The 14154-nt window shown below is 35.6% G+C and overlaps 1 protein-coding gene across 5 annotated transcripts in view; it reads left to right on the top strand.

Moving 5' to 3' along the window:
* The window catches only part of BRIP1 (BRCA1 interacting protein C-terminal helicase 1), a 180727-nt gene that overhangs the window by 51132 nt on the left and 115441 nt on the right, over positions 1 to 14154 (top strand). For all 5 annotated transcript variants that reach the window (XM_034640449.1, XM_034640448.1, XM_002924348.4 and 2 more), the window contains 3 exons: positions 3318 to 3608; positions 5842 to 6063; positions 9150 to 9349. In XM_034640449.1, coding sequence (XP_034496340.1) covers positions 3318 to 3608; positions 5842 to 6063; positions 9150 to 9349 — 713 coding nt within the window. The remainder of the gene's footprint in view (positions 1 to 3317; positions 3609 to 5841; positions 6064 to 9149; positions 9350 to 14154) is intronic.

The following is a 14154-nucleotide window of genomic DNA, read 5'->3' as shown; positions in this document are numbered from 1 at the left end:
CACATGCATCTCTTGTGTTTCTCCTTATATATGTAGGCTCCATGCCGAATGTGGGGCTTGAACTCATGACTCTGAGATCAAGAGTCATATGCTCCACTGATTGAGCCAGCCAGGTGCCCCTATAGTTTTTTTTGTTTGTTTCGTTGGTTTTTGTTTTTTCTCTTTAAATGGTAATAGAATTTTGGTGTTATTTGGGTTGGGTTTTCTTGTCTTTTGTTGAAGTAAAAGGACTGTAGACGGTTTCTAGCTAGAGGAGAAGCACCTTCTCTAAAGGGCTTGGCTCTGCCGCTCAGTGTAGCCACTTTCAGGTCTTAGAGATTACAGGTTTTGGGGAGCCTATATGTTTTATCTTTCTTGACATTGAGATATGTTGGATGAAAGTGAATACTTATTAATTATTCTCCATTTCCTAATGCAATCTCTTTAAATTCAAAGGTCAAAAGCAAAAGGAAAATATCCCTTTGAAAGACAAACCTGATAGCTCTTTAGCAGGAGAAATACTTAATGAAAGGCACAAAATTATTTAATTTTGTTCAATTATTGTTTCAAGACGGCTAGGTCAAAGTGTTTGAGAGAGAGGCCATAAAGTGTTAGCCTATTAATTGGATTGGAGGATATTATGACTTCCTGCCATGGCTGTTTTCAGTATTCTTTCTCTAGTTTTCTTATAGAATTAAAAGTAGGTGATTTGGGTACAAATAATTCTCTTTTGTTGCTAAATAAATGTCTTTTTGAAGCCTCTGTTCTCTTGCCACATTCAGTTTTTTTTTATATTAAATTTGATTGTACTAAATCCTTTAAATGGAAACTTCAGTAGAAGATCACTTCTGAAGAAATAATTCTTTAATATTGCAAAGGAAAAAGAATCAAGTTTCTTTCTTAATTTACATCTTTTACAATACTTGCCCAAACACCCACTGAAAAACCATATTCTTGAGAGTCAGCCTCACATTCATAGATGATATAATTACTTCAGACCACTGTAAAACATAATGAACAAAAACATGTTTAATCTAAAGTTAGCCATAGTTTATAATTTGATCAGTTATTGAGTGAAAACCAGATTTAAGGTACCTAAATAAAGGTGCCCTAATGGGAAATGTTTTCTGAAACTAGTTCTTGATCTTTTATTTTTGTTAGTTACAGCTACTATTGTGACATTTTAAGATAGGGAGATGTGTTTTTAAAATTATTAATGTCAAATTCATCCCTTTTAAATAGTAAAAAGTTTTAATACAAAACAGCAAGTTATAAAACTGTATAATAGCATCCCTTTTTATTTGAAAAAATTATATGGGAGATACAGATATATGAAGGTCTTTAAGTAATATATTAAATTATTTGTTATAGGTGGTTGACTTGTTTATTTCAATATTGTTTGGACTTTTGGTTAGAAAAAAATGGAATTAAAATAAAAGGTGTAGGTGATAAAGCTTTAAGTGGAATTGATGTTGAAAGTGTTTCATCAAAAAGGAGGTTATCCAGGACTTGAGAGAAGACCACTTTATTGGATTGCTTTTATGCTTGGTTATAGTATATCCATATAGTATATAGCATTCCAGTATTCAATTTAATATTCAGTATTTAATTTATCATATCATAGGGAAGAGAAATAGTATAATTGAGTGAAAAAATTAAAGATATAGAAAAGTAAACTAATTCTGCTACCTAGAGTTATCTTAATTCATTTACTAGGTTAATTAATTAATGTGATCATTGCAAAGGCCAAAAAAGAATTCAGTCAGAAATACCATGATAGAATTTGCATTCCATTTTCTGTGTGACCATAAATTGTTAGATATTGCAACATATGTAACATAAACCACATGTCAGCTGTTTCCTGCCTCACTGTTGACAAGAGCCCCATTCATAACTCTTCTTTTTATCCTTTCAGTGAATAAGTAATTATTCAATATAGAAGGCAGGATATTTGGAACTGGCTATTTAATGTGGCAGCACTCTGTAATGAAATCTGCTGCTACTGGCAACCTGAGAGGGGAACGTAACAATTCCAGCATGGCTGTAACTTTATCTGCTTTGACTGACTGTTTATTTGGCACATCAGTGAACCTTTTATCCCAGTGAGTGACAGCTCCAGAAGGGTCACATTTACATCCATTCTATCATGTATTGTAATATTTAATGGTGGACAAGGTTGAGCGAGACGGAGTAATTTGAACTTGCTTTTCCACTGAGTTGAGGCTAAAAGACAGCTTGATCCCCAGTATTGTGGTGTAACATGCTATGACTTAGCATTTGTTTATGAAGGCTACTCTTACTGATTATAATTTTAAAAAAAACTTCAGTTAAATGGTGTATTTGTTCTTTTGAACAAATTCTCTTAAGCTACTGTGCTATTTAGCTTTTTTTCCCCATCAGTGACCACTTCTATAAACTAACCATTTCACAGTATTTTTCTTAAATGAGGCTGCATTTTGTCTCATTTGTATAGTAATTGAAGTTGAGGAGGGAGGAGTTATTAAGAACTCATGGTTCTAATATATAGCACTAAACTTTTTATTTTATTTTTGAGTTTGGGAACAGAAGAGAAAAATCAGGTAAATAACGGACTATATTCCTGCTGTTCCATATGTTGTGTTTAAGGAGACATTTATCTAATTTTAATTATGGAACTGAATTACGGGTAAAATTGTCCTTTAGAAAAAGCTATCCTGAAAAATTTTACTGATGGATTTGAATTCCATGACAGGTAATCGAATTTCAGTTGTACTTGTTGCACACAAGCAACTTGCCTTCATTATTAAATATTAATAATTTGCATTCATTTGCATCCCTTTGCTAGAGAATAGTTTTCTTGTTTTTAATGATATTTTAGATTCAATTTGATATTTCTTTTTTTTGTAAGCTATATTTAAAATGTTCTTTAAAATATTGGTGTAGAATATTTGAATGGGCTACAGTGTGAACAAAAATAGCATTATTAATGTTAAACTGTAGTATTACAAGTTCACTTGAAGCCTAAGCAAAAATGAAAATTGTCCTCCATTTTGTTTTATTTTTATAATTAGAATTAAAACCTCTTAAAACATTTGGAATTCAAGAGTATGAATGATATGATAGAAAGCCCTGCAAATATGGAAACATTGTTTATAACTTTTAAGAGTGCAAGAAAGCCAATTTAAATTGAATTTGTAGTTTTTTCTTTAATGGCAAGTTTCAGATGATATAATATCTTGACATTTCTCTTTACTTGACAGTTGTGATTTATTACTTATAGGTTCTGATTCTGTGAGAGGTTTAATAACATTTTTTGTGGTGTATCAGACATAAGTTGTCTTTTCTTTCCTTTGTTACAGCCTCCTGGTCCCTGTTCCAGGTGTTGTTGTTCTACTAAACAAGGAAGCAGTCAAGATTCCTCAAATACCACTAAGAAGGATCATGGGGGGAAATCCAAGATACCCAAAATATATTTTGGGACACGCACACACAAACAGATAGCTCAGATTACTAGAGAGCTCCGGAGGACAGCGTACTCAGGGGTCCCAATGACTATTCTTTCCAGCAGGGATCATACTTGTGTCCATCCTGAAGTAGTAGGTAACTTCAACAGAAATGAAAAGTGCATGGAATTGCTGGATGGAAAAAACGTGAGTAAAGTTACTTTGTTTTAGAGAAAAAAATAAGGCTGAAAAGATTCAATTTACTTAATTTTTTACATGTTCATTTTCTGTTTTATATGTGTATTTCCAGTGATAATCAAATAACTTACAAAAATCAAATTAATTGCTAGTATTGCTATTTTTTGAAAAATAATTTTACCATAAGAAAATCTCTCTTCAAATTTAAAATGATAGGTTTTGGTTCTAAAGCTTGGGGATATTTAATTCCTTGAAATTAATTTCCATTTTAGTTAGATGTCTTCTTAGCTCTTTGAAATCCCGCTACCAAAAATAGTGAAATATGGATGATGTCATAGGAGGAGATAAAAGTATTTAAGTAATTTAGTCTAATTTGATCTCATTAATATATTTTATATATTTTAAAACTTCATGAGAAGATAGTTTATTTAGGCTCTCTGAGTAAATTTTTAAATGTTTTTTAATTGAATGAGAAATATAATGATTATCTTATAATTCTGATTAGTACAAACTTCTCTTTCAAAAAAAGTTATATTATTAACTTTAAAGATATGTCATTGGTGCTTTTGAAATTTTCCAGGGAAATCTTGAATAATATGAATTTGTTCAAGGTGGAAGCTGAGAAGTCTTTCTTAGTAAAAGCATAATAATTTTTTTTGGTGGTATTAGTTTGGTAGTCTGTACAGTTTAATAACTCATGTAGTCTGAAACTGAAGTTACAAGCCTGGAATATACTCAGAAATTATTCGTGAACCATAAATTGACAAGTCTATGAAATGACCAATGAATTTATTTTGAAAGTTGTTCTTTCACTAGTATTTGGTCAAACAGTTGGTTCTACACAAAAGGCTATGAGCCATAGCCCCTAAAATTTCGTTTAATTGATATATCACCTTCTAGCATGTAATGTGAATAAATTATTTTGTATTATGCATTTCTTTCTCAGTGGTTATAAATAATTGAAGATACCTGGTTTTGGTTATTTGTCTGGACCTAATTCTGCCTCAGAACGCTTAGCTCATAGCCATACATGATCATTCTTTTTCTTGGTCTCAAGTCCTTAGGGTAATTTGGTATTGTAATGATGGCCAATTACAAAGTCACTGTAGGTGTCTGTGTTTACTATGGCTGAATTACCAAAGCGAAATGATAAATAGATAACTGACAGTTTGAGTGAAAAAGAGTTTAAAGTGTGATAACACTTCAATTGACAGACTCCCCTCAGGGTTGTGTTACACCGCTAAAATGGATGAGCCATTCTGGTTTTGCTATCAGCCTGCACAGGAGTGTCATTCTAAGTGCCCTTAAAGTGTAAACTTTCCGATTTTTTGGCTTGATCCAAGGCACATGTGTTTTTGTTCAATGTTTCTTTTACGAAAGTGCCCCTATACTGGAAAAACAATGCACTTATCTGCTAAAAGTTAATTTTTGTTTCAATTAAGAAAAAATAATCTTAACTTGCCCCAGAAATAACTCTAAAAAATTATTTTAGGTATGGAAGAATATGTTTTTTGTGAAGATGAAATTTAACAGTTAATGATCATGTTCTTATTATTTTAATGTTTGGTCACATTTTAGAGATGTATCCATATATACATATGTATAGAAGAAGTATAAATGAAATACATCAAAATGTTACTAGTACATTCTTTCTGTGATGGAATTATAGATAATTTAGTGGAATTTTTGGTACTCCTTTGTATCTTCCAGATACTTCATAGTGAACATGCTTAATTTTTTCCCCTAAGACATCCCTCTCTCTCTTTCTCCTTTCTTCCTTTCTTTTTATTTTTTTATATGTGATTAAGTAATACTGTCTCATTGGCTCAAACTGAAAATGTACAAAAGTGTCTATAGAGAAAACTCTCTCACTCCCATTCCCAAGTCACTTAGCTGTCATCTTTGTAAGCAGCCAGTGATACTATTGTTCTTGGGTAGCCTTCAAGAAATATTTTTGCCTCGTATCACTTTAATGAGAACAATGGCACAACAAACATAATGAAAAACATTTTTTTTTTCAGGCTAATTTGGAGTATCTAGAGCTGTACTGATTTGGAGCCCTGTCTGAGTCAACCAGTAGAGTTTCTTTAAAATGGCTGTGATTATGGATATGGTATAATTTCTCTCCTGTAAAATCTTTGCCTTCTGGTTTTAATGATGGTCTGAGAATTCTGAGATAAACTTGTTTTATTCCTTTGTTCCAGCTTTGATTCACATTTCAGTAATGCATGTTTGTTTTTAGGGCAAATCCTGCTATTTTTATCATGGTGTACATAAAATTAGCGATCAACACACATTACAGACTCTTCAAGGGATGTGCAAAGCCTGGGATATAGAAGAACTTGTCAGCTTGGGAAAAAAACTAAAGGCATGTCCGTATTACACAGCACGAGAACTAATAGAAGATGCTCACATAATATTTTGTCCTTACAACTATCTTCTAGATGCACAAATAAGGGAAAGTGTGAGTAACTAAGTGAAAATCAGAACTTTTCTCCTGCTTATTGGAATATAAATGATCACTGTGAAAGCTTTCAGATGGTTTGCTTTTTACTTTATTTTTTGTTTTATATTTACTTTATGTTAATGTATAAGCAGATTTGAGTACTGAAAACATACACTGAGGTGTATTAAAAACTGAATTTTAGATCTTGTCATCTTAATGTCCAAAGTAATTAATACTTTTAAGGACTTGGTACTGAGTGGGATTTTGATGGAGTTTTTAAGCCTAACTTAATAATGACATTTTGGGCTTGACAGTTCTCTGTTGTGGTGGTTTATCTCGTGCACTGTAGGTTGCTGAGCAACGTCTCTGGTTTTACCCACTAGACACTGGTAGCACCCTTACAGCTGTCACAATCAGAAGTGTCTCCAGACGTTGCCAAATATAACCTGGGGAGCAAAATGACCCCCAGTTGAGACCCAGTAATGAGTATCACTCCTTCTATTTATGAATGGTCAGAATTATTTTTAAACATTCATCTGAAGAATCTATAGTTTGAAGAACTTTGTGAGGAGAATATGTATACTATGCAAATTATGCTTTGTGAGCTTTTGAGAAACAAAGTTTGGATATAGCATTTGTGTTTATTTGCATCTTCTTAGAACCATCCAGTTGTTACAGCATAAGAGAAAAAGTGAATAAGTTGGGGGAGCCTGGGTGGCTTATTCGGTTAGGCATCTAACTCTTGATCTCAGCTCAGGTCTTGATCTCAGGGTTGTGAGTTTGGGCTCCCCACGGGGCATGGCACTTACTTAAAAAAAAAAAAAAGTAAGTAACTTGGTATATTCACCTGTTATTCCCTCTTTAGATCTGACTGCACAACTCTCATTAGCTTGCTTTTTAAACTTAAAATTAATAGGCATTATTATGTTTACTGTTCCTACTGTCCTACCTCTTATTTGGTTGCCTCTTAGCTAGGCCCCTTTCATTTGAGCCACTGTACATATCAATGCCAGGTCAGTCTTCCTAATATTACTTACATTACATCTTTCTTCTGCTTGAAAATCTATTGCACTCTTGGCTCATGGGATAAAGTCCATATCTCCTTTTTATTTTATTTAATTTTTTAAATTTTTAAAAATTTAAATTCAATTAATTAACATAGTGTATTATTAGTTTCAGAGGTGAGTTCAGCTATTCATCAGTCTTATATAATACCAGTGCCCATTACATCACCCCATCCCCCCGACTCCCCTGCCCTCCAGCAGCTCTCTGTTTGTTTCCTATGACTAAGAGTCTCTTATGGTTTATCTCTCTCTCTGTTTTGGCCTTGTTTTATTCTTCCCTCCCTTCCCACACAATCCTCTGTTTGGTCTCTTAAATTCCACATGAGTGAGATCATATAATTGTCTTTCTCTGATTGACTTATTTTGCTTAGTATAATACCTTCTAGTTCCATCCATGTCATTGCAGATGGCAAGATTTCATTTTTTTGATGGCTGAGTAGTAGTCCATTGTATATATATACTACATCTTTATCCATTCATCTGTTGACTAAAGTCCATGTCTCTTAAGCTTACTCTCAAGATGCTCAGTAGTCTGGCTTGAATCTGCCTTTTCGTACATCTCTGCTACAAATTTCCAACTTGGACCCTTCAAAAATTACCTCCTCCCTGAGGAACCTTGTTCTTAATTATATCTCAGCTTTTGATGATGCCTATATTGAAATGCCCGATTCCCTTTGCTATCCAAATCCAAATTCTCACTATTTATTTATTTATTTATTTATTTGCAAGGGGGGGGGCAGAAGGAGAGAGAGAGAGAATCTTAAGCAGACTCCATGCCCAGTGGGGAGCCTAACATGGGGCTTGACCTCAGAACCCTGATATCATGACGTGAGCTGAAATGAAGAGTTGGACGCTTAACTGGCTAAGCCACCCAGGCACCCCTCTACTCATCTTTTAAGCGCCGATATATTTCCTATACTTACATGGTTCTTTTCAGTCATTGTCAACTCTCTGTATATTTTTCCCTCAGGATAACTCACTGGCAATTTCTTTGTAACATTTCTTTGTATTAGACAGCACTCTTTCAATTACAAGTGACAGAAAGCCACTTCAGTAGAGCTTAAGAAAAAATCCTTGGCTGACTTCTTTGAGATGGCTTTATTCTCAGGCAGTTTCTTTCCAGTGGGAACAAAGATAACCATAAGCAGCCACCTAACCTGGAAAAAAAGAACACGATCTTGTATTCACCACCCAGATTTCTCTGATTGGCCTACCTTGAATCTTGTTTCCATTCTTGAACCTGTGACCACAGAGGGATGGAATACTTTATTTAATTGACAAGCCTGGGTTCTGAGTCTGTGTTGTGAGAGTGGTGATGTCCCTTAATTAACAGATTGACTGTTCTATCAACATCACGTGGCAGCTGGGGAAGAACAATTCTCACAATGAAGGGTTGTAGGAACAACTAAAATGAAACAGATACATGCTGTATTATATTAGTATTTTGACAGTCTTTTGAATCTTGTATAATTATTTTAGTTTTAAAGTTTTGTTTTTTTTTTTACTCCTCTTTTAAAATTATGTTGGAGATTGCATAGTGAGATTTTTATACCCTTTTGTGTGGCTAGCTGTACCTTAATCAGACTCACTTAACACATATTTTGGTTGATAGGTTTGCAAAGTATTTTTTTTTAAGATTTTATTTAATTATTTGGCAGAGAGAGACAGCCAGAGAGAGGGAACACAAGCAGGGGGAGTGGGAGAGGAAGAAGCAGGCTCCCAGCAGAGCAAGGAACCCAATGTGGGGCTCAATCTCATAACGCCAGGATCACGCCTTGAGCCAGAGGCAGACGCTTAACGACTGCACCACCCAGGCGCCCCTGCAAAGTATTTTGAGAGTGAAAAATGGGAAACTGTAATGTTGAGCTGATATTTGTTAGCCTTAGGGATTTAAAAAGTTTTAAGTCATAGAATCAGTTAGTTATATGATTATCCTTGCCATATTGGCCTATAGTGTGAAGTTTTAAATGAAATATTTTGCCTACTGCTGTTAAGTCCATTTTGCTGAATGTTTTACAGGAAAATTCTTTTGTCTTATAGATGGATATCAACCTGAAAGAACAAATTGTGATTTTAGATGAAGCTCATAACATTGAAGACTGTGCTCGGGAATCAGCAAGTTACAGTGTAACAGAAGTTCAGCTTCGGTTTGCTCGAGATGAGCTAGATAGTATGGTCAACAATAATATAAGGAAGAAAGACCATGAACCCCTACGAGCTGTGTGCTATAGTCTAATTAAGTAAGAACATTTGTTGAACAGTGTCATTTGTGCTGCCTTTGTATTAAAAGCATGTTTTATTATGCCATAGTATTTTAATTAGTAAACTTTGATCAGGCAACTTGGGAAATGGATTATTCCTTGCCTGTTAAACTTTTAGAAATAGGCCAGTCCAAACTTTTGTCCTGTTCAAAAGAATAATAAACAATTGATTTTTAAATTGATAATTATGTATCTTATTTCTAATTTAACAGAATAATTTAACAGTCCCATGTATGACGTGTATAGGACATTGGGCTGAACATAAACTAAAGATGATTTTAAGTAACATATTTTAAAATTTTGGATTATGGCTTTAATTTATTGCTTTATCTTCCAGTTTGAGTAGGATTCTGGTTTGATGAGTTTTATTTACCAATATTTCAATATTCTGGTAGATTTAGTAATAGTTTTATTAAAGTTTACATTGAATTCCTTTTTATTGAACATTAGGTTGTTGATCTAGAATCTCTTTATCTTAGATCTTGACCCTACATCCTATTCCATTTACTGCAGCATTTATCTGTTCCCCTCATAGTATACTTAAAAAATTTTTGAATGTTATATAGTCATATGTTTGAACATAAAAGGTATACAAATTTTGTTGTAAAAACTCCTTTTCACCCCATTCCTCATCTGTTTAGTTCCTCTCCTGAATAAGTTTATCATTCAGTGCATATTTATGAGTAATTCAGTGCATATGTGAGCCAAAATAGATAACTTTCCCGTTCCTCCTTTTTACTCAAATGATGGCATACTATACTTTCATTTTTTATCTTCTCCATTTTTTTTTTTTTAAAGATTTTATTTTATTCATTTGACAGAGATAGAGACAGCCAGCGAGAGAGGGAACACAAGCAGGGGGAGTGGGAGAGGAAGAAGCAGGCTCATAGCAGAGGAGCCTGATGTGGGGCTCGATCCCGCAACGCCGGGATCACGCCCTGAGCCGAAGGCAGACGCTCAACCGCTGTGCCACCCAGGCGCCCCTTCTCCATTTTTTTTTTAAGATTTATTTTAGAGAGAGTGTATGCATGTGAGGGTAAGGGCAGAAGGAGCGGGAGAGAGAGAATCTCTAGCAGACTTTCTGCTGAGCGCGGAACCTGGCAATACAAGGCTTGATCTCACAGCCCTGAGATTATGACCTGAGCCAGTATCAAGAGTCAGACGCTTAACTGACTGAGCCACCCAGGCGTCCCATTGTCCTCCCTATTTTTAAGCATAATAATATATGTTATTTTTTAAGCCATTTTATTGAGGTATGATTGACATACACAAAGCTGTAAATATTTAATGTATACAACTTTATGAGTTTGCAGATAAGTATACATCCATGAAACTATCTTCACAATCTATGCCATAAACATCACATCTGAAAGTTTTCATCTGCCCTCTTTATTTTCTTAAAAGAACACTTAATACCCTCTTAGCAAATTTTTAAGTATACCGTACAGTATTGTTATTTATTGGCACTGTACTTTTACCTGTATTTTCCTGTATCTTGCCTTTTTTCATTTAATATATTTTGGAAATGTTTCCGTATCAAGACTTAGAAAGCTTTCTCAGTTTTAAAAAATAGTTGCCTAGAATTCTCTTGCATAGATGTACAATAATTTAGCTAGCTTCTAATTAATAGGTACTGAAGTTCACACTCTTTTGCTGTTACATTGCTGTAATGAATAACTTTGAACATAAATCATTTCATATGTATGGGAGTATATCGGAAAATTCCTAGAAGTGGAAGTGTTGGGTCAAAGCATAGATCTACATGTGATTCTAATAGGTATTTCTAAAATTTACACAGTAAGTGAGCGGGTGGAGGACTAATTTATACTCTTGTCAGCAATGTATAAGAGAAGGAAAGTTGTTTTTTTTTTTAGTCTGATGGGTGAAAAGTGGTATTCCAGTGTAGTTTATACTTACATTTCTCTTACTATGATTGGCATTAAGCATTTTTTTTAAAGATTTATTTATTTTAGAGAGAGAGCTCGGGGTGGCAGGGGGCAGAAGGAGAGGGAGACAGAGTCCCAAGCAGACTCCGCAAGAGTATGCAGCCCAACGTGGGGCTCAGTCTCACAACCTTGAGATCACCATCTGAGCTGAAACCAAGAGTAGGACACTTAACTGACTGGGCCACCCAAGCGCCCCAATATTAAGCATTTTAAAAGGCCATTTATACTTCCTTTTCTGTCGACTGTCTGTTGACAAATCTGACCTTTTTTTGGTTTTGTTGTGGTTCTTATTGATTTGTAGACACTCTTTGCAAATTAACCCTTTGCCTGTCTGTGATAAAAGTTGCAAATACGTTTTCCCCTATTTTGCCATCTGCCTGTGCCTTTCCTTGTGGTATTTTTGTCATGTAGCAGTTTGCCATTTTTATTTCACGACGTAATTTGTTGAAAGAGTTGTCTATAGTTGCTAATTCTATTTTCTCACTTCCTGGTCTCTCCTCACTGATTTCAGTTATGTTGTTGTCTGCAGAATTCTACTAAAACTGTTCTTATCAAGGTCATCAATGATCCATATGTTGCCAAATCCAAAGGTTAATTTTCTATTATCTTACTCAGCGTCTCAGCAGTGTTGTTTGGGTATTGTGGACTACCACTTCTATGAAAAATGTTTTTGGCTTAACTTCTGTGAAATAATGGAAAATATATACACGTTGCTCTTTGTCCCCAGTTCCTGGCACAGAGTTCCTAAAACCTTTGTAATTTCCTAAGTGATAAGAGCACTAAGAGCATGTTTGACTCCAGTTCCTGAGAGAACTCCTAAATCCTTTGGGATTTCCTGGGTGTTAGTACTGTGTTTTGTTCTAATAAGGTGGTGCTTGGTGGCCTCCTGGATAGGGGTGGTCACAAGAAGGACTAACCATGATTAGAAGCTTAGAACTTTCAGCGCCACCTTCCCTCTGGAAAGGGAAGAGAGAGTGGAGATTGAGTTGATAATATATCATGCCTACATGTTGAAGCCAGTATTCAGAGAGCTTCTAGATTTCCAGGGACAGAAGGCCCTGTGCTCAGACCCTTCCAGACCTTTCTCCATTTATCTCTTCATCTGGCTATTAATCTGTATCCTTTATTATATAATAAACTGGTAAACGTAGGTGTTTCCTGGAGTTCTGTGGGTCGTTCTAGTAAAGGATCACACCTGCAGAGGGGTCATGGGAACCTCTGATTTATAATTGCTTGGTCAGAAGCACAGATGACAACTTGGACTTTAATGCTGGCATTTGAGGTGAAGAGGTGGGGAGGGCATTCTGGTGATACTGAATGTTTAGCCTGTGGGGTCTATGCTAACTCCAGTTAGTGTCAGAATTGAATTGAATCATAGGACACCCAGCTAGTGTCTTGGAGAATTGCTTAGTGTAAGGAAAAAAGAACCCCACATACATTTAGTGACTAAATGTGTCAGAAGTGAAGTAGTGAGACAAGAGGAGACAGATGAGTACTTTTTCCTAGACAGCCTCTGTGAAACCTTGTGGTTTTCCTCTTCCTCACAGTTCATTCTTTCTCAGTTTCTTTTGATAATTCTTATTCTGTTTGATGTCTAAATGTTGAAGTGCCTCAGAATTTGGTCCTGGGACCTTATTTCTTCTCCATCTCTGTACTTTGCCTAAATTACATAACCAAGTACCATAGTAGTACTAGTAAGGCCTGAATCTGTGTGTAGCCCAATCAATGATAAATCTAGATTCTAGTCTGTCTCTGGAGTGCTATTTTCATATATCCAACTGTACTTTATATGTCTGTTTGGATTTTAATTTCAACTTTACAGAACAAAGTCCTTTCCGTCCCCTGCCTACTCCCCCCCCCAAATGCCCTGTCTTCCTTTTGTAAGCGATCAGTTCAGCCAGTTCCTTAAATCAGAAATCTGTTATCCTTGATTACTGCCTCACCTCATCCAATTCATCTGTAAATTTAATAAATGCCACCTGTACAGTGTATGCCAAATCTTTCAATCTCACATCTATTATCCCAGAATCATCTCTGAACTAGAATTCTGTAACAGCCTCCAGCAGGTCTCTGCTTTCATTGTTGCCTTTCTCCTATAATCCATTCTGGCTTTGAAACTGGAATCATCTTTTAACACTTAAAATAGATTTTCTCTCTCTTTCTAAGATTGCATTTATTTAGAGAGAGAGAGAGTGCACAAGTTGGGGAAGGGGTAGAGGGAGAGGAAGAGAGAGAATCTCAAATAGACTCTGCAAGCGCAGAACCTGATGCAGGGCTCGATCTCATGACCCTGAGATCATGACCTGAGCTGAAATCAAGAGTCTGACGCTCAATGGACTGAGCCACCCAGACGCCCCAGATTGTCTTTCTCTTATTTAAAATATTCCGTTTAAGGGGTGCCTGGGTGGCTCAATCAGTTAAACATCTGACTCGACTTGGGCTCAGGTCATGATCCCAGTGACCCCATGATCAGGGTCATGGGATTGAACTCCACATCAGACTCTGTGCTGGGTGTGGAGCCTGCTCAAGATTCTCCCTTTCCCTCTCCCTATGGTCCTTCCCAACCCCCTGCTTACAGGCTCACATTCTCTCAGTCAGTCAATCAATCAACTGATCAATCCTCCATTTAAAACCTTCCAATTGCATTTTGAATAGAATCCAGATTTCTTACCTTGGCTCAACGTGATCTGATTCCTGCTTATCACCCTAACATTGTTCTAACATTGTTCATAATGTTATTCTTTTTTGTGCATTATGTTGCAACAACAGTGGCTTTCCTTCAGGTCTTTAAATAAGCAAAATTTCTTAACCACTTCGGGATCTTTGCACTAGCTGTTC

Source organism: Ailuropoda melanoleuca, chromosome 13 (assembly GCF_002007445.2).
Source record: "Ailuropoda melanoleuca isolate Jingjing chromosome 13, ASM200744v2, whole genome shotgun sequence".
NCBI lineage: Eukaryota > Metazoa > Chordata > Mammalia > Carnivora > Ursidae > Ailuropoda > Ailuropoda melanoleuca.
Note: the sequence above shows the minus strand (reverse complement) of the source record. Positions and strands in the feature narration are given on the sequence as shown.